The following is a 27,124-nucleotide window of genomic DNA, read 5'->3' on the forward strand; positions in this document are numbered from 1 at the left end:
TTCCCAAACACCTTGTCTTTTCTCCCAACTCCCTTTCCAGGGGTCGTGTCCTGCAGTTAAGAGAACACTGGTTTAACTACAGACTTTTGGCTTTTGTCCAAATATCCTTAGACTAGCACATTTCAGTAATATTTCTGGGAAATGTTTATTCTGTTGATTTTTTGGGGGCTTTTTGTTTGTTTTTTTAGAAGGCTTTTAATTTACCAAATGTTATTCACACAAGAAAGTTGGAAAAAATTGTGTGACAAGGCAAACTATAGAAAACTTCTTAGGCAAACTTGCAAATTGGATGAGAGAAATAAGAGCTGGTACCCTTTTTCTGCCATGCTTTGCTGCATTGAATTCCTGGGTTTGACTCAGAGATTTAAGATTTTCACGGTAGGCAGCAAACAGTATAGATTAAACTTGCTTCTATTGTTGTTAAATTGTGGCTTAAGAACTGTCTGTTCCTTAAAGTAAACCAGTTGACATATGTTCAGTGAACAGCTGCGTGGAGCCATGTTGCATACTGAAAAGTCATGCTGTAAAAACTTTGTAGTGTTTTTTCCTTACAATGATTTCTTATCTCTCTATCAGACTGACTAATGTGTAAGGTAACCTTCCACATTGCCTTTTTTTAAATAGAAACTAAAATAGCCAGGAATGAGGCATTTCTACTGTTTTGGTTTGGGTTGGTTTTTTTTTTTTTTTAATAGGATACACTGCAATTCGGGATCTTCAATCAGCACGTTTCACTCCAAAAATCCTAAAAGACCCCCATGAAGCTAGCTGGCATACGAGTATACGTGCGTATGTTTAGGGACCACCTCATTCTCTGACAGGATTTGAGTCAGCAGCTGTTCAATTCAATATCCTTTCATGATAGGAGGAACTTGAGAAAACCGTATCTAGTTGAAATGGCAGAAGAATTTGTTCAGACAAAATGTAATTACCTGTGTGGTAAGTCAACCATAAAACCATGGATAATGTCATCATTTTGTGAAAAATGAGCTATTTAATAATCACAGAAGGTCAGGACAACTCTTATACAAATGGAGTATGAGTTCCTTGTGTTTGGTTTAGGAAAAGAAGTACTACATGTTAGTCTTAAAATAAAGTTTCATCTCCCAGATTCTTAAGTAAAGTAGCTTTTTTTTTTTTATACCCAGATTATAACTCATGGTGTCTGGGTCGTCTATACAGTCCTGGTTTTGAATTTTTTTAATTCTTAGAGAGTTTTGACTGTTGGTTAAGTTAGTTAGCAGATTTAAAAAAAAAAAAAAAGGCTAGCGTGGATGCTTCATAATGTTTTTCCAAGTCACAGGGCTTAAATTGGGGTAAAAAGTTGTATTCCAGGAGTTGGAGAAAGGAATATGCTAAACATGAACATGCCTGACAGTTTTAAACAAAGGGAGGTGTATTGTGCCTGCCTCAGGTCACCAGGCGTCTACTCCCTGGAAGGCTGAGCTGCGCTGGCAAAGTCAAAGCATTAAGTATGTTCACATGAAACAAGAGTTCTTCCAGTTCGGAGGAAGGGCCTAATTGATCTACCAGGCAACCTAATACTGTGTCTGAAAGGGACAATTGTGTATAAGTAATGTGCTAACACCTGGAGATCAACCATTGAATTTTCACAAGCAACATGGAAGAAAAATTTGGATCCTTGAACGTGACAGGCTGGTCTTGACAAAGATGTTTTAGAGAAGAACCAGCTAACCAGCTTGTATAACAGAAGGATAATCAGGGGCTGGATGGACCATGAAGTTCCTTCATGCTCAAAAATGATGGTTTTCTTTTCCCCCCAATACACAGTTTATAATGAAGTAAAAACAATGCTTTACCTTTCATATCTCAGGCCAAATTCAAGATGCAGTGCTATGAAGACACAATCAGCTTGTCTGCGGCTGAACTTGCGTGCAGTGGCTCTAAAGATGAAGCAGTGAAACAGTAAATAACTAGCAACAAAGAACCAACCAAAATCCGGTAATTTCTTGTAAATCATTATGTTGCTTACATAAGAAGAAACACAAAAGATGCCAACTTATTAAAAGAAGTTGAAAAAAAAATGTTTTGAAGAATCTAGGTCCCTGTTTCAAACATGAAATAGGCACCAAGAAGCCTGTTGCTCCTTGAATTCACTTTTATTAAAACTTACTTCTCCAGTGTCACTCAGATGTTTTTTGAAATGTCTGCATAATGTGTGCATGCAATGCAGGAACATATATGTATTTATGTTTTACATATATGTTTTTATATATATGTGTGTATATATATAAAAAGGCATATCTGGACAAAATTTATGGTTGGAATTGTCAGTTACACCAAGGATATAGTAATAACAGTACAAACCCATCCACCCAGGGTTTAGAATTCATTCTGCAGTCAATGGAGTACACACAAGTTGTATAGCAAACGTTAGCATGGATTATGTATTTTGTTATATTGGGTTGGAAGCAATCTAAAATGCAGGCGTATAAGTAGTACAGATAATTAATCTTTTTACTGATGACTGTAGAAATAGAAAATATTTTAACTTGGTTGAAAGCATCAAGAAAGCTTTAAAATGAAAAGAACAGATGTCAAATATAAAGCTTTTAGTTTACTGAGCAATGAGTATGATAAACATTGATTATTCATCTTGATGTTAGAGTTCAAAAACAATTGTCCCTTCAGTTTGCCTCATGGGAGCATGAAATTAGGACCATGTGTGCGTTGATTAACAACATATGAAAGATGAATCATGATTACTGTTTTGGTCTGGTGCACAAGGCTATGCTTGATGGGTAGTGATTTCCTACCTCCTTTACCAGATCTCTGTAATTAGTGCTAGCATCTATCTCTGTTTCCTAGTATTGATGTTAAAGTGGCTGCCTGACAGTGCCTATTCACATGCATAAATTGTCTTTATTGTATGAAAGAGTGTTTGCTCAACCAAAGTTGAATGTTGGACTATATTTCAATATTATTTGTAAAAACGGTTATTCATAGGACAAATCTGAAATCACCAATGCCATCTCTGGCAGGAATTGTGAAATATAAAAAATAGATGTTACTTTCAAATATGAAACACTGTATGTTCTAGATTAAAAGGAAGAGGGAAAAGTTCAACAATAAAAATTAAGCAGATTTTTAATTTCTTTCCATTGTATTTAATTTATGCCTCTGGCAGAATATTAGATAAATTTAACTTTTCTTGGAGGCACAATTAGTTCCTGTGGTCAAAAATTTCATGTAAGCTTTATTTCTGGAAATGTAATCCTAACTTTGTTCCTCTCTGGCCTGGTAATAGGTAGAAAGAGTTGTCATAAGTGGATTTCATTAATAAAGCTGTTACGATAAATGAAGGGTAGGTATTAGAAAAACAAAAATACAGGTTAACTTCATGTGATAATCTTTGCCTCTTATTAATACTTGTGCCCTTTCATGTTGAAAGATGGATATTTAAATAAAATGAAATGCCTGCACATGCCTTGGAACATCCAAATGAGTTATTAATTCTTCAGGAGATGATGTGTATTAGTGTTATTCAGAACTGTGCTGATTTAAGCTATCTTAGGTTCTTAACCTTAACTATTCAATCTGTTCATGTGGATTGAGGAACAGATCCAACATTGATCTCTGTGATTTGAGGTATGTGATGGAAATTCTTTCTGGCTTGCTTGCCCAATATAGGTGCAGGATTTGGATCTTAGCTTATCATGTTTTCTGTGGAGTTCTGTGCTTTGAGCTCACATAATGTGAGATTTAATGTTATTGTGGGTAACATCCCCCACCCCCGCTTTTTGACAAACGATTATTTGTAATTCAATCTGTGTGCATTTCAACTTTGATTATCTGTTTAAAGATCAGTGATCTATAGTTCTTCATAAAAGATGTTTTGGCTGTTTTCTTTCGATGTATTCCTTCTCAGTCAGTGTGTATAGAAGTATGTGGACCAAAGGGATTTTGTAGGCAAAGCTCCAGGCAATGGAGACCTGCTTTTTAGTAAAGTTCAGAATAAATTAAAAGCTGCATGTAAATTCAACAAATGTTAGTGGTTAATTAACTAAGGATGTAGAGCCCTAAGGCCATAGCATTAGTATTTGTAGTTTCAAAGTAAGATGCTCTAAACAAGTTGTTTTAGCTATAAGCCATTTAAATAGCACAACTACTTTATGGCTTAAAAACAAGGGAATGCTTCCTGGAAGAATACATTTTTAAACTCACAGTGTTAAGTACTTGGAGGATTAATACCAAAGTTTAGCACGATGAAATTATCTGACTAGGTTACATGTTTTAATTTACAACTAATATGACAATTATCTAGTTCAACACTTTTAAGGTGACCCTAATTCTCTTGCAAATTACTGCAGCCTTTTTGCACCTTTTATACACTTGGGAGCAAATTTTTACAGCCAGTAAGTCTCATGTGCTTAAGTTCAGCAGAGTTTGGCTTATGTTATATTTACTTTTTGCATCTACTTTATTAATAATTGTGGTATTGATTTATACTTCTACTGTTACATATTTTGTGATGTCACCATAATCCCAGTAGAAATGCAATTAAAGGTGCCATGAAAAATGTTGCTATTTTATATTTTTTTAAAATATAGGATAAAAAAGATCCTATCTAATGAATTAAAATACTTGTGCTAATTTTATGTGGGGTTTGGTGAAATTTATGTCTCCCAAAACTTCAGCTCTAGGACAAAAGGAAGACAGGTAACAATTAATTAATTTGATGGTTTATCTGCCTTTATTTATAAACATGAAGAGTCAATAGTTTCTTTTTTGTCATTTTTTAATCAAACACATAATGTCTTTGTTTTGCTGTAGTAGTAAGTTAAATGACATTTTTATATAGTTTAGGAGAAACAGAAAATGAGTCAGAATAGAACAGGTATTAATAGAAAAGTTAAGACTGAAAAAAATTGACGCCTTCCTGTTTCAGGAAACCTTTTTGTATAACAGCTTGTTTAATGCCAAACTAAATCAAAATTAAACAAATGAAAAGCCACCTAAGAAGAAAGTAAGGTTACAAATTTAACTTCTATCAATACTGTCAAGATCTGATTTGCTTTCATCCTTTATGTAGTGTTTTACTTTTTTTTTTTTAAAGGTAACTTAACTCATACCTTGTTTTTCTTTCTAAATACCTGTGTCTGACTATTAAGTGACACACAGTGAATGTTTACACGTGATCCTGACAACATCTAATTACTGTTGGAGTCCTTTTATACTATTAACTTCTGCTCTTTACATTGTAGTGGTAAACCCAGATACAAGTCTATGTAAATGGGTGGTATATTTTTTTTAAAGATAATGGTAAATATGATGATATTTGCCTTTCAGGGAATATTACTCCATAAGAATCAGTGTTCCAGTTTTCAACTTTGTGTCTAGTGAGAGTGATGCTATATTTTGTGTTTCAAAAACAATTTCAGTGCTTTCTGAAGGGTAAGGTATTGCATCTCTGAAGTCCAAAGTTCTTTTCTATAAGTACAGAAGAGACAGCAGACTCATCAGCCTGTGTATGTGTCTGGATTCCTCCCTGGGAAAGCAATGGAATAGTACTCTGGTTGGTCCTCAGTTTCTGTGACACTCAGCAACGATGGTAGTATCTGCTTTAATAATATTTGATAATAGGAAAGGGTGTCTGATGTAGCATAATGGATTTCTACAATATGCACTTCTACTGGAAAAGTTATGGTATATAATTATCTGAATTATTCCAGTTGGAAATCCACTGTTTCATTTGTTCTCCTTTAACTCTTTGTTGATTTTAGCCGATAATCAATGGGAAGATTGAAATTCAAATTCGCCATCTCTGTTTTTGTCTAATTAACGTCTTCTCAGCAAGAATTTCTTTAAAATATTTACAATACTTGTTAAGATGATTGGGGCCTCTATATGGGGGCATCTCACATAAATAAATACAACAGAAAAGTAATTCAGTGCATAAACCACATAAGACTCAAAGCATATGGAAATATAAATTCCACAGGAATGATATCAGGCAGAGAAACATAAATTACATAAAAATATATCTGTATAAAATAATTTAAGGAAGGATAGATGTGGGCACATATCTAGACACTGAACATTGATACTCTCTCTGTAGTAAGTTTCTCCCATATACAATTCAGGCACACTGATGAACCAGCCCATAGGTTTTGTGTCCTGGCTTATCATACCTCAGTCTATGTTAAGCTTTGAGTTCTGTGTAGTTCTTGTGAACATTGAATAATATTAGAGTTATGAAAAAAGGATGACTTAATTATAGATGAATTCTGAGCGTGCTGAAAACTTGGTGGGTTAGTTTGCCCAATTGACAAATAGATAATAGAGTCCTTCAGGCACTTGTTTTGAGATAGTTAATGAGATGAGTAGTGTCTGGGAGGTGATGAGTGCTCTTTAATCAGTTCTTCTACTGCTTTGCTCCTACTTTTAATTTCTTTCCTGAAAATGACCTTCACCAAGAAAACAGAGCTAAAGTGCTATGACCACAGTGCTTAGCAGTGACATTCCTTCTTCTCTCTGTTTGAACTTCTGATACTCTTTCATGACTGTGGAATTGAGATCAGCTTTTTCAGACTGACATTCTCTCTTCTCTTGCATTGTATTTGCCCTGGAGAACCCAATTTGATTTGTCATTAAACCTTGATTAAAGGTGTGGTTTTTGTATGGGCACGATTAACCTAGATGGTGGAAGTTGAGAACATCGCATAGCTTTCTTTCAAAAATAAGCTTCTATGATTCGTATCTCTACTGGGCAAGTCACAATTTCATATCTTCATGCAAATATTATATTCAGACTTCCATTGCTCTTTGTTTTCACTTCTTTGAGTATTATACTTGGAAAGTTGATGACAGGTGAATGCATGCAGGTGTACGCAATCTGTTTTGTCATTGCTTGTGTTCAGATTGATGGATGGTGTGCCCAAACAAAGAAAAAAAATCATGAGTTCTATCATCCTCCAACAAACTATTTAAAAAGTAAAAATCTACATAAGTTCAAAATAGCTTGTTTTATTCAAATTATTTTCTTGATATTTCTCTACAGGGGCTGTCATCAGTCACCAAGAACAATGGACTACTCAATGTCACCTTTAAATATGACAGTAAGTTGAAAATTTGCACTATATTCACAAAAATCAAGGACTCCATCACAGTTGTCAATATATAGCAACATGTCTCTTAAAAATGACTCTAAGACTAGCATGAACTCATTAGTATTGACATAATTTTAAAATCTAGATTTGTTTCTGCTGGGTCTGGTGGCTCTTCTCCTTGCTGTGTTTCACTGATAATAAAAGGATCTAATAATTTGTACTAGTTTCACTTTCAGATTGGCCTATATCTTCTGCCCAGTATTTGGCTGGAAAATTATACATAATGATTTTATTATGTGAAAGAATGTAGTCATTGAAAGGTTCACTACACCCAAAGTCGTAGGAAAGGATTATTTCAAGCTTTATACATCCTTTCGCTGTGTAATGTTGGGGGAAAGTGGTGTAAAGTGTGTCTCAAGGTAGAAAACGTGTCGTTTGTATATACACATATACAGCGAATATATTAAAAATGTGTCTTTGCAAGGATCAATATTGAATATGAATATTGAAGATCAATAGCATCTCTTCATCTAGTTGAAGCAGTTGGAACTCTTCATTAGCTACAGTGTTAAAGGACCAGGTTAGTGGAAAACTGCTGTCTACATTTTCAGTGAAGACAGATGGTTTTAGTACTGTAGCAGATGTGGTCTGTTTTGCAGCTAAACTAAGAAGAAAGTAATCGCTAGCATAATAACAGTAATAAGCAGGTTGCAGTAATAATACTTCAGACCTCTTCAAATGTCTGCTAAATGGCTGTATCTTACTGTTTTCATTTTTTAAAGGTTTTTGTCATCTATGTTGTCTAGTCAGTAAAGAATGACTATTGACTACGTTGGGAATTTACCCTTATTTGGGCAGTTAGTGGCCATCATCAATATAAACTCAATGTACAGTCAAGAGAGGGTCCTAATTTACAGCAGTAATGTAATTAATAATTGTATTAATGTAATTAATAATTAATGCCAGTGCAAGTCACAGGTTGTTTTTTTGCCTACCCAAAGAAGTTACCTCAGATGCTGAATGTGGGTAAAATTTCATCATTGAGAGCATGTATCAGGAAACCTAACAATAGTGCTTTTGTTTCATTATGATCATCCTCTTGTTCCTCTATTTTTATGTTAATTTCTGGATTTGCAATCCTTCACTGAATTATTATAAATCTAATTTGATGTTGATATTTAAAATGAGCAAAATTTAAGTATGTCAGATTGTACAAGAGGTAAGTGGTCGCTACAAAACAGTTATGGCTTTTTTTATCTACATAAAGAAAAACAGGAAATAGTATCAGTCAGAACAGAGATCCCCACGTTTAGTTAATACAATGGAGTCTGTTTAAGTCCCAGTATCTGTCAGGTTTTTTCCATTAATTCTGGCACCAGGAACTGTGTTTAACCAATGACAAGTGTTAATTCAAAATTCTGCTGGCACTACATGCTTGCTGGACAAAGGAGTTATTTGAGTTCTGCAGTACTAGGAAAAGAGTTCCCTGATATCAAGGCTAAAGAGTTCCTATAATATGGAAATACGTACTTATTGTGAATAAGCCAGCACGAGAGAATTTGGCTTACTGGCAGTGATTTAAAAGCTTTTATTTTGCCGCACAGCAACTCTAGCAAACTGTGGTTTATGTTGTTAAATTAGTTGGTTAGAGTATTCGGGTGAAAAACAAATGTTTGTATATTTTAGTATTTCACTTGTATTTGAGTAAAAGAAGTGGTTTCCTGAAAAGTGCAATTTTCCCCTGCTGTTTTCTTCCTAAATCTGTTGTTCTTTAAAAATGTAAATCAGTGACTCACAGTCAAACTTCAGACATTTGTGCTGTATTCCATTTTGGCAAATTGTCATTTGACCATAAAATTTTAGTAACCAGGATCCAAAATCTTGGGCTTGCTATTAATTAGATCCAGACCTAGCAAAAAACTGTTACTTCAAACTTTCCATTGAAAGAGATACTCTGTTCTCCTAAGAGGAAGTTCATGCTGTCATTGAGTTCACTCATAGCAACAGAATTCTACAAACAGCAGAGTAAGTCCCAACTGCCCAGCTCTTGTAAAAGGCAATGTTGTGCAAACTGTTCTATTCTTATTTGTGTGGCAGTTACATAAAAGACCCTTACCATTGTTACTCATAGTAAAAAGCCACATTCTAAAACTGCTTTTCAGTTAATAAGTTTACTTTCCTTGCCTTTAAGATCACACCTTCGAATTAAATTCAAATTTCCTTCATTGGCTTATCATAACACTTGATTTTTCATGTTTGCTTTCTACAAACTCTTTATAGACAAATGCATAGCATATAGATTATCTCAGTTTTTTAGAATTAATTGTCAGTCAGTAATATGTAGTCTACTGGTCAACTTTTTCTGGATTTTGTTGGCTTCACTAGTTCAGAAGCAGAATGTTTGTGCATACATGTCTTCATGTACACTGTGCTCCAGAACTATTGAATTCTCTGGCCGCTATTTCTCTTCCTGCCACAAAATACGAGCCTAAACATTGTAAGGCTTTAAAAGTAATAAAATTTGGGGTTATTTGTTTTCTTGTTTTGAATGCATAAAGACACAGTCAAGTTCAACAACAAAGTCAAGAATGTTTTTCTTCTCTTTTATTTTCTTAGTGAAAGCTGAGGTTTTCTATAATGACGTGTTTGTGGAGCTGTAACTTTGGGGAATACACTGTATTTTGTGAGGATAATAAGACAAAAACAGTTCTGATTGGATCCAGTGGCAGGAAAATGGTCTACAGGGATGGCTGCTGAATGGATGACAGAGATAAGATGGATTTAGGCTGTAGGTTCTTTGTGGTCAGGATCAAGCAGTATCGTGGTTAAAAAGCTCTTTTTGAGCACCAGTTCTAGAGCTTCACATTGTTCATTGTTCTCATACGTGCCTGATCATTGACCAACATTCTCTTGCTCTAAGCACTGTACATGCACAAAATTAATGTCAGACCCCATGTTCTTTTGAGTAATTAGTGAGGAAAAGTTGTTCTCTTTTGGGAGTCCCAGCACATGTCATTTTTACTCTTACTGTGGTACAGGCTACACTGGTATTATAAACTGGTAATTTCCTTTGGAGTCCTGTGAACTAGGGTTTTGCAACTGGTGAAAGGGGTTGTGCTCAATGATTTGTAAAGTTTTGGTGTTTTTCAGTGTCCTGAGACAAAAGCTTCATATAGATTTACTATACAGTACTTATTTTTATAGAATAAATAGTGCACATGTACTTTTAGTTTGCTCAATCTTGAAGAAATGTTAGGTTGGACTCGATCTTAAGGGTCTTTTCCAACCTAAATGATTCTATGATTCTATGAAATTAACTTTATTCTTTATTTACATGGAAAGATGCGGGTCATGTTGGAAACTGGTTGCTTGAATAGATCTTGCAAGATGAGGTGCTGTTGGCAGATTATGATTTACTTGCTCTGGTATGGCACAAGAACGTCAGCTAGAATGTTTTTCTTAAAGCGTTTATTTCTCCATATTTTTAGACTGCACGCCTTATCTGAATTCAGTGGGAAAAAATGTGATTGGAGATGTGCAGAATATAACTATCAGTCAGTATGCATGTTATGAACAGGTTGCAGTGACGATACTTTGGACAGCAAATGCCATCGGTAAGTGGTAGAGGGAAATGGACTAATTCGTCATCTTTGGTAATAATGTCTTGCTGATCGGTATTAAGTAAAATAATTAAATTATGCTTGGAATCATTGAAGCAAACTGCTTAAGAAAGAATGAAGTTCTTAACAGCTTTGCAAAGCTGCTATTTTTAATAGCTCACTTGAAATATCCTTAAAACTAAGATGCTCTCTGCAGCCATACGCTGCTTTTTATTATTCCAGTTTGTTGAATTTTTCCTGTGCGATAGCCCTGATTTCGTTCTCTGCCCCAAGGCATTGGTGCATTTCAGTGGCATTGATTGAGCTTAATTGCCAATACACTTCAAGATTCTTTAGGATGCAGAATGTCTTACAGGTGGAAGATTGATATACAGTTTGTATGTCATAGCTATACAAACTTTAATGTGTTTCCTTGTCAGGTCTGGTCACTGAGAATGTTCCTCAATCACTTAAATGTCACTGGAAGTACCTTGTTGCCCAGTAGAGCAGTAATCTCCAAAGTGCGGGGTGCGCAAGGTGATCCACTGGGGCATGCGTAGAAAACTTTAGAACTTCTATTTACATATTTTTTAAATCTTGAAAAGAAAAACTAAGCTTTACTAATATTTAATATATGGTTTGACACTGGCACACTTAGTCGGTCTGTCAGACACTCATGTTCCACATGAGGTATCCTGAAGGAAGAGCGGGTGTTCTACAATGTGGAGGGGTTCACAGTGGTGCCCTCACTCTTTCATTTGCTTTCAGCATATTGTGATGTATTGCAGTGTATGTCTGCCAGGCAAAGTGGATTTGCTGATTATATTATCTAGTTTTAACTAAACTAATCATCATGATGAAATGGACAAGTGGCTTAAGATAATTGAAAATAATACTAATAATGTGAGCACATGTGAACAACCAGAAAATAGCAGAGCTGACAGTTCCCCTACTCCTAGTACAGGCTCTTCATCAGCCACGTTAGAAGGTAAACACAATGACTATCTAATCAGTTCTGATAAAAAGTTGGCCAAAATTGTCAAGACTATTTGAAATACAGATTTACACCTGCCATTGTTAATGATGTACCTTGCCCTAAGCATATAGTGTGCCTTGAGATATTAGCTAATACTGTGAAGCCATCACGATTGGCAAGACATTTGAAAACTAAGCATCCGGAACATGAAGACAAACCTCTATAATTTTTTCAGCAATGTTGGAAGCCATGCAGTACTCAAAGTATAACATTTCACTAAACTTAATGACAAATCTTTAGAAGCCTCTTCTTGTGAAATCTCTCTTCAGATTTCTTACTCAATAGTGAAAGACAAAAAGCCACATACTGCTGGGGAAACACTTGTTCTTCCTGCCACAGTAAAACTGGCTGAAATAATACAGGGAAATACTGGAATGAAAAAAAGTATTCCAGCGTAAGGTTACAGAGATAGCACCACACGTGAAATTCAGTCATTGCATCATTCATAGGGAAACTATTGCAGCAATGAAGTTGGAGCCAGAAATGCACAGGATGTCATCAGTGTGGTTAGTTTTATAAAAACAAGACATTTAAATAGTAGAATCTTTACAATACTTTGTAATGAGATGGGGAGTGACCATGAAAATATTTTGTGCCACACGGAGGTTCACTGGTTATCTTGTGGCAAACTGCTTAAGACTTGTCAGACTCAAATCTTTGAGTTAAGCATTCTTCTTTCACAAAAAGACGAGTGTTCCAAATTTGCTGACCTTTTCTGTGATGACAAGTGGCTGTCAGTAGTGTGCTACCTAGCAGACATTAAAAAAAAAAAAACAAACCAACAACAACAACAAAAAAACCCACAAACCGAAACCACACTTAATGTGTCTCTTCAAGGTAAAAGTGACATTTTAACAAGGAGTGAGAAGGTAACTGCTTTTCAAAAGAAACTCATGCTATGGAAAGAGCTTTTTGAAAATGGATGTTTGGAAATGTTTCCTTTGTTATGTGATTTTGTTGCTGAAAACAATGCCAGCTTCTCAGCTATAGAAACTGTCATATTTTTACAGTTAAAAAATCAGGAAACGCACCTTCCTAGTCTGTTTAAAAATCTTCTGAAGGCAGAGTTTCAGTGGGTTTTGAACCCATTTGTTAAAAATATAAAAACGCAACACATTCTGATTAGTTTGCAAGAACAACTGACATCAGGGAAAATAGAAATTTATTAGCCAAATTTTAAGAAAAACCTTTGTATAAGTAGAGGATGGAAGTGAAAAATGAGTATCATGATTTAGTAAATACAGCCGATGATGCACTTCCTCCATTTGGATCCATGTATCTTAGTGAGGTTGTTTTTTCAGCTCTGATAGCCATTAAAACCAAGTAACAAAATAAACTGAACTTAGAACCAGACCTTCAAATTGCCATATCACAAAGTGTTAAACCAAGATTTTAAAAAAATAATGAAGCATATTCAATCACATAGCTCTCACTCAAAAATACTATTATTAATATTTTTAAGTGGAAACAAAGTTTTTTTTGTATCATTAATAAAACTTATTTTTAAAATGGTTTTTAATCTTTATATCGTGCTTTTTAATTTTTTGTGTATATTTTATAATGTACATAAAATATTAACACAGTAGTATATATGTATTTATAAATATACTGGGGGTTTGTGCTCAAAATTTTTTTTGTTGATAGGAGTGCATGATCAACAAAATTTGGAGACCACTGCACTATAGTGCACTCTCTCTGTACCAACACCTGCTCACCATTTCTTTTTCTTCACACTAATTAAGGTCCTAAACAGAGTAACTTAATATAAACTCATTTTTTTCATCACCTGTGTTTAGCAAATGAAAGAGGTGGAGTTTCCTTCTTGAATGTTTTCCATACTTAATTAAAGAATTTTAACTGCAAAGGTGCTTTTCCATATCCATGAAATAATTAGAGTTAAGCACAATACAGTTTTCAAAATTAAAACAGAAATTTGTTTTTTTCGTGTTCTTTTCCTCGTACAGCAGAGTCTCAACTTGATATTTCATGGTTCATACTCCCTCAAAAAGCTTTTAAATCAGGTTTTTCTTACGATTTAGTAAGAGCTGGAAGTTCCCATTCATGTGGTAGGATTGCATCCTAAATGAGGAGATAGGGCTAATAATGCAAATGTGTATTCAGTAATCTTGATATAAATTTTTTAGCCTAGACCTGCATTTATTAAATCAAACATTTTAGATAAGAAAAATTGTCTTTTTTTTGTGGCCTCTCAGTATTAAATCATGCTTTCATAATTTTTTAAATTAAAAATAATGATTAATTTCTGGGATTTAAAAGAGTATATGAAAATTACACTTAATTCTGCAAAACTGTGCAGCTGAAAGCATTAGGTAATCTTCAGCTGCAGACTGGATGAATCAAATCTTCATGGGAAACAAAGCTTGGTGTTCTTTCTTGTAATGATCAGAGGTTAATCCTTTGGAAAGCGTGAGGACAGAACTGCCGTTGAAACATCTCCGGTAACACGGAGACTTTACACTTTCTCTTTCATGGTCTTCATGTAAGCACAAATAGTGCTTTTGTTCCATGGAATATTAAGAACACATTGGGCAACTCATGGTCTTCATCTTCTACAAGATTATAAAACATTTAAAAAAAAAAAAACAAAAACAAAACACAAAACCATGAAAACTAGTGAAACAGAGGAGGTCCATGGAAAATCATGCATTTGGGATTTTTTTTTTAATTTGACAAGCATAGCATAAACTCAGATTAATCCTTTTTGATTTATGTAGCATTTAGCTTACAATGGCTGGGGGGGGGGGGTTTTTTAAAAAATATTTTAAACATGTATTCTGCCATATGTAATGCTCTTGAAAATAGATAATTAGATGAAGTAGTGGTAGTTAGTCTTGAAGAACTATGCAGTGACTTTGATATTTGAGCCACAAAACTATCACAAGGTAACACTCTGGCATTGTCCTGTGATGTTTGCATCACCGTGACTCAGTTTAGTCATGTAACGAAGTGATTCCACGATGAGAAAATTACAAAGAAATGTAAAGACACTATGCAGAGAGTTAGTTGTGTTAGAGTAACTTGGGGAAAAAAAAAAAAAGAGTGTAGTTTTGGCATCAGTTATAAATAACTGGAAGTATTCACTCAGTGGAATAAATTCCATTCCATTTAAGTCAAGTTTTCTGTTATCCCATACTATACTAGAACTAAAGAAGTTGTAACAACCACTACCACTTTAATCTGGTAGTCTCAGAAATGATAGGAAGATGTTATAAAGGAGTATTTCTATAATTTGCTAGCAAAATGTTACATTTCATTGCTAATAATGGAAATGTGAAGTTACTAGGAAGTATTTCTGAGGGTGATGAAGGTAACAATAACTTATATTGCAGTGATAATTTGGAAACCCCAGCTGAGATGTGGGCCCCTATGGTCTAAGCATTATATGAGTATGTAGTAATTGTAGCCTTTGCCAAAGATTGAGTTCTAAATAGGCAAGATAGAAAATGCGGGAAGAACTGACATACAACAACAGGTATTAAAACACAAACATATGTCATATGAATGGTAAGTTTTATTTTTAAAGACAAATGAAATAAATTCAAATTACATAAAGTACCACATTATGCATTTTGAAATATTAGTCTTCTATTTAAATGCCCTGCTGTTTGCAGGGATTGAATACCTGAAAGGATTTCGAGTAATACTTGAGGAGTTAAAATCAGAGGGAAGACAATGCCAGCAGATGGTTTTAAAAGATCCAAAGCAGCTCAGCCCCAGTTTTAAACGAACAGTAAGTGCTTTGTTTCAAGAAAAGTTTCATTGTTCCTTGATTGTGTGAGTGGTCTTGAAAGTGTTTATATGCTGCATATAAATATAAATATATCTCTGTCCAAATATATACACAATGTGCTGTTTACTAGGATGCAGGTTGCTTCCTAAAAGTATTATTCTTTAAACTAACGATAGTTATTGATCTAGAGACAGATCTATTCGCCTTCAATAGAAGCTTTCCTGAAGCTGGAAACTGTCATTTGGGTGACTCTGGAGTACAGGTGCACGTCTGTAATAGTCCATATCCAACTCTGTATTGAGATTCCTCAAGTCAATGTGTAATGGAGGGGTACATAAAGGATTCTTAATGTATTAATTTCTGCTTATGTTTGCAAAACTGTGGGCCTGTTTTGAAAGATACTTTTAGTTATAATCATTCGTTTTAAAATACATTGCAATCTTGTCTTTTTGTAGGGAATGGAATCCCAGCCCTTTGTAAATCTGAAGTTTGAAACAGATTACTTTGTAAAGATTGTTCCTTTTCCTTCCATTAAAAATGAAAGTAATTATCACCCGTTTTTCTTCCGAACTAGACGTAAGTATTGCATACAATATAGTATTGCATATCATCTCTTCACCAATGGGTGCCTCCCCTCCCCCTGGCTTTTTAGTTTTTCCAACAAAGGAATGTAGTTGATGATGATGTTAGATGAGTCTGGGTTAAGATAGTTACTGACATAGTCTTTGAAGGAAGTTCTGGGTGTTAAGTGGAAAGAATTTGGATGCCACAGATAAATCTGTGGTGTATGATAATACATGTTAGGCAACAACTGGAAGAAAAGTCTCAGGTAGGCCTGAGATTATCCCAGGTTTGCCTATAGTAGGATTAGTCCCATGGTTCTCAGGAACATTTGACTGATGAAGATGGTTTGCTCCTCTTCCTCTCCGGGCATTGTGAAGAAGCTCAGGCTGTTTTTGTTTTTGACATCACAGTTTCAAAAACAGATGTCTAGAGATAGATACAGATGAGTACATATAAAATTAGATAGCAACAAATCAAGTTGAATTTCTCAAAATTACTTAGCAATTCTCATTGGAGTTAGAGAGAAGAAACTTGAATAAGCTTTCCTCAGTGCTTAAATAATATGATGAGAAACTGCAAGTACCCTTTGGGGTGAAATGTTGATATTTGTCCTACTTAGGGTTTTTTTCCCCCCTATAAAACTTTCTTAAAATACTTTCAAGTCTGTCTGTTGATGCAGACCACAGTAACATTTGTCTTTGTAATAGTGCTCAGCATACTTACTTACTCGGAGTAAATGTATTTAAGGCTAGTTCCAACTTCCTCTCCTGCTGTGCTGTGCCTGGTGCTATCCCTTTTGTCTCATTAAGGAATGCTACTTTCAAATTAATGAACCTGTGTTTTCTCATATAAAGATGAGAAGGCGCTTGAAATCATAACAAAGAAGCTAAATTTGCAAAATATATTGATTCCAGGCATATTAGAGACTGGGAAAGAAATGGGGTTATTGTCTTCAAAACATGGACTCCCTTCTTTTGCCCTCGTTCTTTTTCTAGTTAAGTAGCATAGCATTATGGTAATGTATCATTAATAATTTTTGTGTGTATTTGTAGCATGTGAATTGTTGCTACAGCCAGAAAACCTCGTCTGCAAACCTTGTAAGTAAAATGTAATACTTTCTGTATATTCATCTTACAAAAAGTTACTGTACTTGAAGAGTCACTTTTTTCCAATTCATGAATATCTTCTCTGACAGACTGGAAGCCAAGGAATCTGAATGTTACCCAGCAGGGTTTTAACATGCAAGTGTCCTTTGATCATGCACCTCACAACTTCGGGTTTAGATATTACTTTCTTCACTACAAGCTTAAGCATGAAGGGCCATTTAAGCAAAAGACCTGCAAACAGGTATGTTGCTGAGTTTTGCAACTCTTAAAAGCACAAAACCTATTAATATTAGATGTTCTAAGGTTTTATAGAAATGTTAAAAACTTAATATAATATAGAACACTATCAGTTCTAAAATATTTAAACTATTTGGTACTATTTATGTAAATAATAATTGTATTGTGATAGCACTCACCAGTCAAAACCAGGCTTGAGGGCTCCATTGGAGCTGGATAGTGTAAGCACATGGGAAGAGACTGTTGTCTCTCTCGAAGACCCTACAACTAATTAGTACTTCAAACTGCAGGTTTTTTGTTTGTTATACATATTATTTCCTACTTTTTTTATTTCACCTTTGCACCAAATTTGACCACTTTATAGATTACCCATCTGAGATGGTATCACAAGATAGCTCTCATTTTAGCATGTGCATGGAATTAGGCACTCTGTGATTTTGTACAGCTGTGTGCCTAAGTCATCTTATCTAATTAGTACTTCAAACTGCAGGTTTTTTGTTTGTTATACATATTATTTCCTACTTTTTTTATTTCACCTTTGCACCAAATTTGACCACTTTATAGATTACCCATCTGAGATGGTATCACAAGATAGCTCTCATTTTAGCATGTGCATGGAATTAGGCACTCTGTGATTTTGTACAGCTGTGTGCCTAAGTCATCTTATGGGAGCTGCAATTTGCTGTATTATTTTCTTTAACTTTGGTTAATATTTAATGGCAAGTTTGTTCTCACTGGTCAACGTTTCATCCTAAGTCTCTGAAAGGTAGGGAGCTTCAGGGCATAACGTAGATTTTATGTATTAGACCAAACTTTTAAGAGTTTTTTTGGTAATTAATCATATTTAGTTCTGCAGGCAGAGGATTGTAGTCCTTGCATATTTGAATGGAGAGACAGTTTTGCTGGTGTCTTAATACAGGAGGGCACTGTATATTTCTAAATCAATGCAAATGTACTTTTTTATTAGGTTTTAAAAGTATGTGAATGGCTTTCTCTTTCTTTGGTTTAGGAGCAAAACACAGATACTACAAGTTGTATTCTTCAGAATGTATCTCCAGGGGATTATATAATTGAGGTAATATTTATAGTCATTTGTGCAACAGCTAAATGAGTATGTTAATGGAGAAATTAACTGAAGTTAAAGTATTTTAAGTCACACTCTGGTAAAACTGGACTTCAGGCATCCCTACTGAAGTACCTTGGGCAAGTAAAGGTTTTTAGAGAGATTGTTCTTGACCTTTCTGTAGCTTTGCTTCCCTGAGTGCATAGCAGTTTTATCTGTGCCTTTGAGTAAAGTTGTGGGCCTGCATAATTCTTGGACTTTGATTTTTTTTTTTTTTTTTTAATTGGAATTCTGTAGTTTGGTCAATTTTTACTATACTTAAAAGCTGTGTATTTCCCTTGATGATGACAGTATGAACTCTGAAAGTTAATATTAGAACATTAAACTATGTACCAACAAAGACAAATGATTTCACTACTTAATACTTTGTGGTGCTCTTTAATTTTAACTTTCTGAACAGCAAGTTTCTTCACATTTGGTCATGAAAGCTGTTATAGTTGTTTACGTATTGCAGAAAATAAATAAAATTGAATTTCCACAAAATAAAATTCAACTTTTACTTTTCAAAGCTGGTTGATGACACTAATACAACAAGGAAAACAATGCACTATGCACTAAAACCAGGTATGAATTTTGTTTTTTAAACAGTATACAGTACTTACCTTATTAATTTAGATTCAGTTTTAATTATGTTGGAGATAAATCTCGATTTGACCTGTGTCTGTTTGCCATAATCAAGACTACTGAGGCAATTGTGCTGTGATTTTTTTGACCTAATGAAAAAAGAGTAGACATGCACACTTGTACATACACATCTGCATCTCTGTACATTTATATTTAGTACAGTTTATATCAATATATCATTGGAAATCTTTGTGGGAAAGTCACTTTTGTTGTATGTATGGATATGAAGAATGATAGCCTGTATCTTAATTGCACACAACTGATGCATGCAGTAGCGTGGAAGTAATGTAATGAAACTGAGAGCAGCCTAAACATACTACCTGCCTGTGTACTTCAGCTCTGAAATCAAATCAAGCAGTCTGGAAAACCTGTCAGGTGAATGCTTAGCATGTCTATGTATCAGACCAGTTATTGAGAAGCTAAATAGGGATTTCAGAATGTAACTGCAGACACAAAACATAGCCACAGTTGAAGACAATGGGCAAAATGGACTGAATCCTAATGCACATTGCTAAAGGTAATCTATGCAGGAAGACAGTTCTTTCTAAGTGGCTAGTTCAGCACCCTGGAACAAAAATCTGTCAGGTCCAAATAACAATTGCGTATCTTATCAAAACTACACTTCATGTAAAGTTCTTCTCATGGGGGGAGGATGAGTTGGCATGCAGCAGTTGTTGCTTATGTTAGTCACTCTAATGCTGTGGTGATGAGGACAGTCAGCATAAAACCCATTTAAAATGGAGCAGAACATGATGTTTGATTCTACTGTATATTTGAGAATTACCTGATAATAGCATACTGCAGCAGTTTTGCATTCCCAGTGTGAAGATTGATTAGATAATTATAGCTTATTTGCATATGGCTAATTCTGCTTTATTTTTCAAAGTACATTCTCCGTGGGCTGGACCAATAAGAGCTATTGCCATTACAGTCCCGTTAGTTGTCATTTCAGCATTTGCAACACTTTTCACAGTGATGTGCCGCAAGAAACAGCAAGGTAAGAGGGTTTATTCAATACAGAGTTCCATTTAAAGATGCACTTTTGCAACCAAAAAAGTCTTAACTGGTAGGTTTATTCCAGAAATACCTTTATCTGAAGAGCTCTCTTTTCTACTTCTCTCTCCTTCCTCCTCACAGCTTTTTTGTTTGTTGAAACTTGTAGCAAATTCTTAATCAGTGCTTGATGGTAATTTGTTGCCATAGAAAGTGTTGTATCACAAATCAAGACTTAACTGTTGTCATGGTTTAACCCCAGCTGGCAACTAAGCACCACCCAGCCGCTCGCTCACTCCCCCCGCAGCGGGATGGGGGAGAGAATCGGAAGGGTAAAAGTGAGAAAACTCGTGGGTTGAAATAAAGACAGGTTAATAGGTAAAGGAAAAGCCGTGCATGCAAGCAAAGCAAAATGAGGAATTCATTCACCACTTCCCATCGGCAGGCAGGTGTTCAGCCATCTCCAGGAAAGCAGGGCTCCATCACGCCTAATGGTGACTTGTGAAGACAAATGCCATCGCTCTGAACATCCCCCCCTTCCTCCTTCTTCCCCCAGCTTTATATGCTGAGCATGACGTCCTATGGTGTGGGATATCCCTTGGGTCAGTTGGGGTCAGCTGTCCCGGCTGTGTCCCCTCCCAGCTTCTTGTGCACCCCCAGCCTGCTCGCTGATGGGGTGGGGTGAAAAGCAGAAGAGGCCTTGACTCTGTGTCAGCACTGCTCAGCAGTAACTAAAACGTCCCTGTGTTATCAACACTGTTTCCAGCACAAATCCAAAACAGAGCCTCATACCAGCTGCTATGAAGAAAATTAACTCTCTCCCAGCCAAAACCAGCACAACTGTAGAAAGGAGAGAACAAAATTGCTGTTGGGAAATATTTTTGGGTTCAGGTTTCTTTTTATTTGTGAAAGTACTACATGACCATGTAGAATACAAACAGATCTGTAAATTGGTACAATTTAAACATTCCCTTATTTCATTCAGAAATGTCTAATCCATATTTATTTTAAACCAGAAGGAAAGTAAAGCCACGTGATACCAATACAATTCTCGGCGCTGTCTGGAATACTGCCTGTATCCATTATTCCAGATTTGCTCACTTTCCTGGAAGTTGCCTTTACACTTCGTTCTAAGCCATCTTCCTAAATTTACTCTTTCTAAGACTTACTTGCAGATGTTTCTTTAAATTAGATTCCATCCTTCTTTGCTGACTTCCCTCTCCTCTGTGTCCAGGAGCTGGCAAGCCACGCTTGTTACATTGAGATGTTAAAAATCAGTTGGCATTTTTTTGTAGAATCTAGGAAATCATGTGGTTTCATGAATATGGAAAGAGATATTGCTTCCCCAAACCTCACATATCTGTGTTATCCATCTAAATTTTGGCACTGAGGTATACTGCAAGTGCTATATGCCATCTGGGTTAAATCCTTTTACCTTCTGGTCTTCTGTAGCTATCCCTTTGCTCACAGCTAGCACAGTTCCAACAAAACAGACAAATCGCTAAGGATTTGTCTACAGAGAGAGTTGTTCCAGAATAGTTATTCCTGATGAATTGTTGTAAATTAAATCCCTAGATAGATATTTGTATTTTGAAATACTCATGCTTTATTCCAAATTAGCTTGATCAACTGTAGAACTAGATTAGATGTCTGGTGTAAGACCAGACTTTTATATTCCAGCATAAAAGTATCTATACAAGGAAAGAAACACTAATAGCTATTTTGATTTAAATTAATAATCTTAATTCAAATTAATGTCAAATTAATGTCCAAACGTGTGTGTGTGTATATACACCAGAGAGATACTGTATGATATTCTGAAGGGATCTGTGTTCCTGGAGTTAAATATTCTTACCTGGCTTGTGTTGTGTTTTGTTTTTTGGTTTTTGTTTGTTTGGTTGGTTTTTTTAAACGAGACTTTGTTATACAGGAAACTCTTGATGATGGTACATCTTTAAGGCTTACAATATTTGAACAGAGAGGTGAAGACTGTTGAAGCTGGATAGAGGTGAAACAACCTCATTCTATTTATAAAATAAACCTTTCTTAAGTTTTCTGAGTTGTACAGTAATAACTGCACATTTCATTTTCAAAGCGTGTTCCACATGTAGCAACTCATAAGCTGGATAAATAGAGCCTGTGCAACTTTTCTTTTTCAGGGTGGAAAGGAAAGAAATATCTTTTCAAATATAGATATTTGAAAAAATATCTATATCATTAGTAATATACTAATGCATATTACTGTGTGCATTAGTAATGAGCCTACAAAAGTTTAAAACAAAACAAAACCAAGCTGTATAGTGTGAACTCTCTTTCTCTCTTCCAATTTAGAAAATATATATTCCCATCTAGATGAGGAAAGCTCAGAATCTTCAGCATATGCTGCAGGTCTCCATGTGGAAAGACTTCGTCCCCGGCCAAAAGTGTTCATCTGCTATTCCAGTAAAGATTGCCAGAAACACGTTAATGTCATCCAATGCTTCGCTTATTTTCTTCAGGACTTTTGCGGCTGTGAGGTAAACTCAACATTTCTTCTGTAAACAGTTTCCTTAATTGAAACAGCACCCCCAAAACTTATAATAGTATGTGCTTGAAAATGAAGTATTTCAATCTGTCCTTTCCACAGAGATAATTTTCATTATTTTTTTAAATATTGGCTATATAAATTTTCTTTACTTAGGGAAAGGAACAGATCGTAGCCCATGTAAGGAAAAAAAAAAAACCCCACAACCCCAAAACAAAAAAACACCAGAATAGTGGAAAATGTGTACCACATTGATTCCAGGACTTTAATTCAGCTGTGTTTAGCTTGTTTCATATTAACTGATTTTTCTGTTTAGTAGGTCTTGTATCTTTATAGTCACCAGCCACAAAGAGGTATTGGTATCTACCTGATATACTTCAGTATTCCTAAAATACGTTTTATATTGTAATTTTAAAGTAGTTGATTCCATCAAAACTCCTACTCGTAGAGCAAAATCTAGTTAGGGTTAATTGTTGACATTATGTATTTTTTATTGATTTTTATTTTTTTTTACTTCCCTTCCGTTAATGCTGTAAAATCAGCATGTCTGTCTTGTTTTTGATTTAAAGCTATGAGAAAGACATTCAAACTGTTACTTTGAACGACTAGGCTTAGAATCTCAAACTGCTTTCTAAAATACAATCAATATGTGGCCAGTCTTTCACTTTTCAACTGTAAAAAGGCAAGACAATTGTTAGTCTATTTTTGCTGCATTTTAATCCTGCCACAGCGATTGTAAATGTATGAACTGAAACTGTTTCTTCAACTGTACAGCAAGTCTGACGTCTAGTGGCCAAACGCAGTAACATAATCGATGCCTCATGCGTTTGGGGATGTTCACAATTTATTCATATGTTTAAAGTAGTTCAGGTAAGGTGTTTTATACATAACTTGAATCCCATTTTTAGAGATGTACTTTAGCCTTGCTACACCATACCTCTTCGGAATAGTGTTAAGGTGAGCTGTTACCACTATAACTATGTACCATGGAACATATGGTATTAGGTGTCATTTAAGATTTATATAACAAAATATTGATAGCATCTACATACAGAAATAATGTGTTATTATTAAAGCTGTGGAGCTTAGTATAAAAAGTGATGCTCAATGCATAACAGAACAGTTGCACAAGTATTTTTCGTATGGAATTGGTATGTTTTCTCATAAAAGACAAAACTAGTGGCATTTAATAGCCATTTAAAATAATAACTTGACCATACTAAAAATCCTTTCTCACAGATAGGAGATCAGACAGTATTTTGAAGAACAGAGACAAAAGAAAAACTACTGCATTGTACCTTTATCAAAGTATCTCCCAAGCAGCTGTAAAATGACTTCTCTTCCCCATGCATAGAATAGGATAGATCATCTAATCCAACTGTCTGACCATTTCAGGCATGATGACTTTCTTCCTGTAGCTGACTGTGGTAACAGTTTTCATGAGTCCTTGTGTTCTACGCATTCATCTACTCTCTGTCTTCTGACATGGCAAAGTTTTCTGCTCTTTATGGGTGATATAGCAGAGCAAAAATACTTCGTTCTCTGGAAAAATGCTTGAGAGAAGACTCTATAAATGGTTTTGATGTGTGTCTATTATGAAAGTTTTCTGCATCTATTTTTTTCTGTTATTCTACTGCTCATTCTTTCTTTCATGAGATAAAGCATTGTGTTCTTCATCTTGGAGTACACAGGCATTTCAGACCATGTAGAATGTTCAGAAAATTTGACAAAGTACAAAATAAGAGAACTGTTATGATAAAATTTTCAGAGCTTTCTTATCAGAGATAAGCTGCTGCTGTTTTGCATCCTAACTGGAAGGACTTGATGTTATAGGCACTTGTTATGTTTGTATCTGGAGATGAAAATTCTTGGCATCAGACTTCATTAATATGCAAAAGATGATAAATGAATATGGATTTCCATTACATTCAGCACATTAGGGACCCAAATACACAACAGTTAAATTTTTTGAGGCAGGCACAATACATTTGATGATATCTAATTTGAACAGATAAGTAAATAGTAATTTACTTGGTCCAGCCACATTTTCTATGTTCTTTTTGTTACCTGAGAAATAATGCTATGTACCAAATCCATAGTGGTCTTATTTTTTAGGGGAACTCCCCAGTTAACATTCAGATACTTGGCTTTGCACTGTTACTTGTTGATTCCATAAATTTATACGTAACACAGATATAATTAGGTATGTTTTTCTTTAAATAATAAATAAGCAGCAAAATGGGTTCGTATAGTAACTTGCATTCTTGTTTTTAAAAAACAAAAAGTCTGGAAGGTTTCCCTTTTTACCTTACCAATTCACCCACTTCCTTAGCCCAGTGAAATATTCAGCCCGCAAGCCAAGTTTAGAATGAATGTGAGGCCTTGCTTATTTTGGTGAATAACTACTGACATAGTTAGTATCACTGATTCCAGTTTGTCCACTATCAATGCTGTGTTAGTTAATACTTATTTCTCTTTTAAAACAGCTTGTGTTTGCATCAGGGACCAAGCTATAGTTAAACTCATAATTAATTCTCAACTGTCGGATAAATACAAGCTGACTCACTGAGTATAACTAATTTAAATTTTATTAGCAAATCTGTCTAATAATCTAATGATGAATATCAACTAGAATGTTCTGTTCTTTTCCAGGTGGCTCTAGATCTGTGGGAAGATCTAAAAATTTGTAAAGAAGGTCAGAAAGAGTGGCTTATTAAAAAAATAAATGAGTCCCAGTTTATCATCATTGTGTGTTCCAAGGGAATGAAGTACTTCGTTGAAAAAAAGAACTGGAAACACAGAGGGGTAACCAAAGATGCAGGAAAAGGAGAACTCTTTCTGTTTGCTGTGTTGACTGTTGCAGAGAAGCTTCGTCAAGCAAAGCAGAATTCAGATGACCTCTGCAAGTTTATTGCAGTCTACTTTGATTACTCCTGTGAAGGAGACATCCCTGGTATTCTGGATCTAAGTACAAAATACAAACTCATGGACAATCTCCCTCAGCTGTATTCACATTTACACTCCAGAGATCTTAGTGTACAGGATTCAGAGGTGTTTCCTGTTAACATTAGTAAAAGGAATTATTTCAGGAGCAAATCTGGGAGGTCTCTTTATGTTGCCATTTGCAATATGCATCAGTTCATTGATCAGGAACCAGATTGGTTTGAGAAACAATTTATTCCCTTCCCTCCACCTTCTTTACGTTACTCAGAGCCTGTCATGGAAAAATTTGATTCAGGTTTGGTTTTAAATGACTTAGTGAATAAACAGGTGATGGATGGCGATTTTTACCTGAAAACAGATGTAAATATTATTTCAGCTGGGAATTCAGATTCTCACTGCATAATTCAGCACTTAAACCTTGGAGAAGATATAGAAACTCAGGACATTCAAGGTGGTGGCAGCTCTGTTCTTCAGCCATTGTTACATGTTGTTAAAGCTTCAAATCTTAAAGATACGCCTCGAGATTCTGGAATCTATGATTCATCTGTTCCTTCATCTGAATTATCTTTACCTTTAATGGAAGGACTATTGACAGACCAAATTGAAACATCTTCCATTACGGGAAGTGTTTCTTCATCATCAGGGTTAGGTAAGATACAGCAGTGTTTTAAAAATGATATTCAGTTATTGTGAGCATATTTCTACCATCTCAGAATACTTAAGATAATAGGTGAGGAGCCATATAGAAGGCTGCAGAGGAATGTAAGCATTTTATAAAGATGGTAAAAAAAATAGGTTTCAGTAACTTCAGAAAAATCAATCTTTTCCTTAACTTGGGGGGGGGGATCCTTAGCTAAGTAAGATTTCAATAAAATTCTATTAATAAGTCACTTCTCATTAATTGACCTGTTATTGGAGAGACTGCTTCTTTGTTCCAGGGACTCCTTGGCAGCTGGGATACTCAGCTGACAGCTGTGTGGTTTAATCAAGAGGGTGATATGGTGAAGCATTCTTGCAGAATGGCCATAAATCTAAAACTGACATCGCATTTTGCTCCAGCGCATACTAGAACCTTTAGGGATATAGTCTGTACTGTGGTTAACTCACATTTCAGAATGACGTTAGGCTTCTTATTGGATATGGGGCTGGGAGGAATGAACAAACAGGTTTCAGTGGAGGAATTTAAATGCTTGGAAGACACTCTCCAAAATGGATACCAAGCTTAGACGCCTACAGTTAGAAGGTGTAAATACTGCCTCAGGCTATAGAAAAAGCTGATCTGACCTTACTAGTTACAGTACGTTGAACTGGCATCACAACTACATCAGTGTGGAATGTTCCAGCTATTGTATTCATAGGATAAAACTGCTGTTCACTGAGATTTTCCTTAAGCAGCTACAACAGGTGAATATTGCATTTTGATGGTGGTATGCTGTTCTGCTTTCTTGAATGAGTGTTAACAGTGAGCTAATTTGTTAGACTTTTATTTTGGCTAAATGGATTTTTTTTTTTTTTTTTTTCTAAGAAATATCCTTAGAAATTTTTTTTGCCCAA

The 27,124-nt window shown here is 35.2% G+C and overlaps 1 protein-coding gene across 1 annotated transcript in view; it reads left to right on the forward strand.

Moving 5' to 3' along the window:
* Positions 1 to 27,124, forward strand: part of IL17RD (interleukin 17 receptor D) — a 53,379-nt gene that overhangs the window by 21,860 nt on the left and 4,395 nt on the right. The window contains exons 2-12 of the mRNA XM_019473454.1: positions 7,022 to 7,079; positions 10,559 to 10,684; positions 15,338 to 15,456; positions 15,912 to 16,032; positions 17,073 to 17,117; positions 17,216 to 17,367; positions 18,373 to 18,438; positions 18,996 to 19,050; positions 19,997 to 20,107; positions 22,435 to 22,619; positions 25,280 to 26,219. Coding sequence (XP_019328999.1) covers positions 15,409 to 15,456; positions 15,912 to 16,032; positions 17,073 to 17,117; positions 17,216 to 17,367; positions 18,373 to 18,438; positions 18,996 to 19,050; positions 19,997 to 20,107; positions 22,435 to 22,619; positions 25,280 to 26,219 — 1,723 coding nt within the window. The 5' untranslated portion in view covers positions 7,022 to 7,079; positions 10,559 to 10,684; positions 15,338 to 15,408. The remainder of the gene's footprint in view (positions 1 to 7,021; positions 7,080 to 10,558; positions 10,685 to 15,337; positions 15,457 to 15,911; positions 16,033 to 17,072; positions 17,118 to 17,215; positions 17,368 to 18,372; positions 18,439 to 18,995; positions 19,051 to 19,996; positions 20,108 to 22,434; positions 22,620 to 25,279; positions 26,220 to 27,124) is intronic.

The sequence above is a fragment of the Aptenodytes forsteri genome, unplaced genomic scaffold (genome assembly GCF_000699145.1).
Source record: "Aptenodytes forsteri isolate BGI_AS27 unplaced genomic scaffold, ASM69914v1 Scaffold53, whole genome shotgun sequence".
Taxonomy (NCBI): domain Eukaryota; kingdom Metazoa; phylum Chordata; class Aves; order Sphenisciformes; family Spheniscidae; genus Aptenodytes; species Aptenodytes forsteri.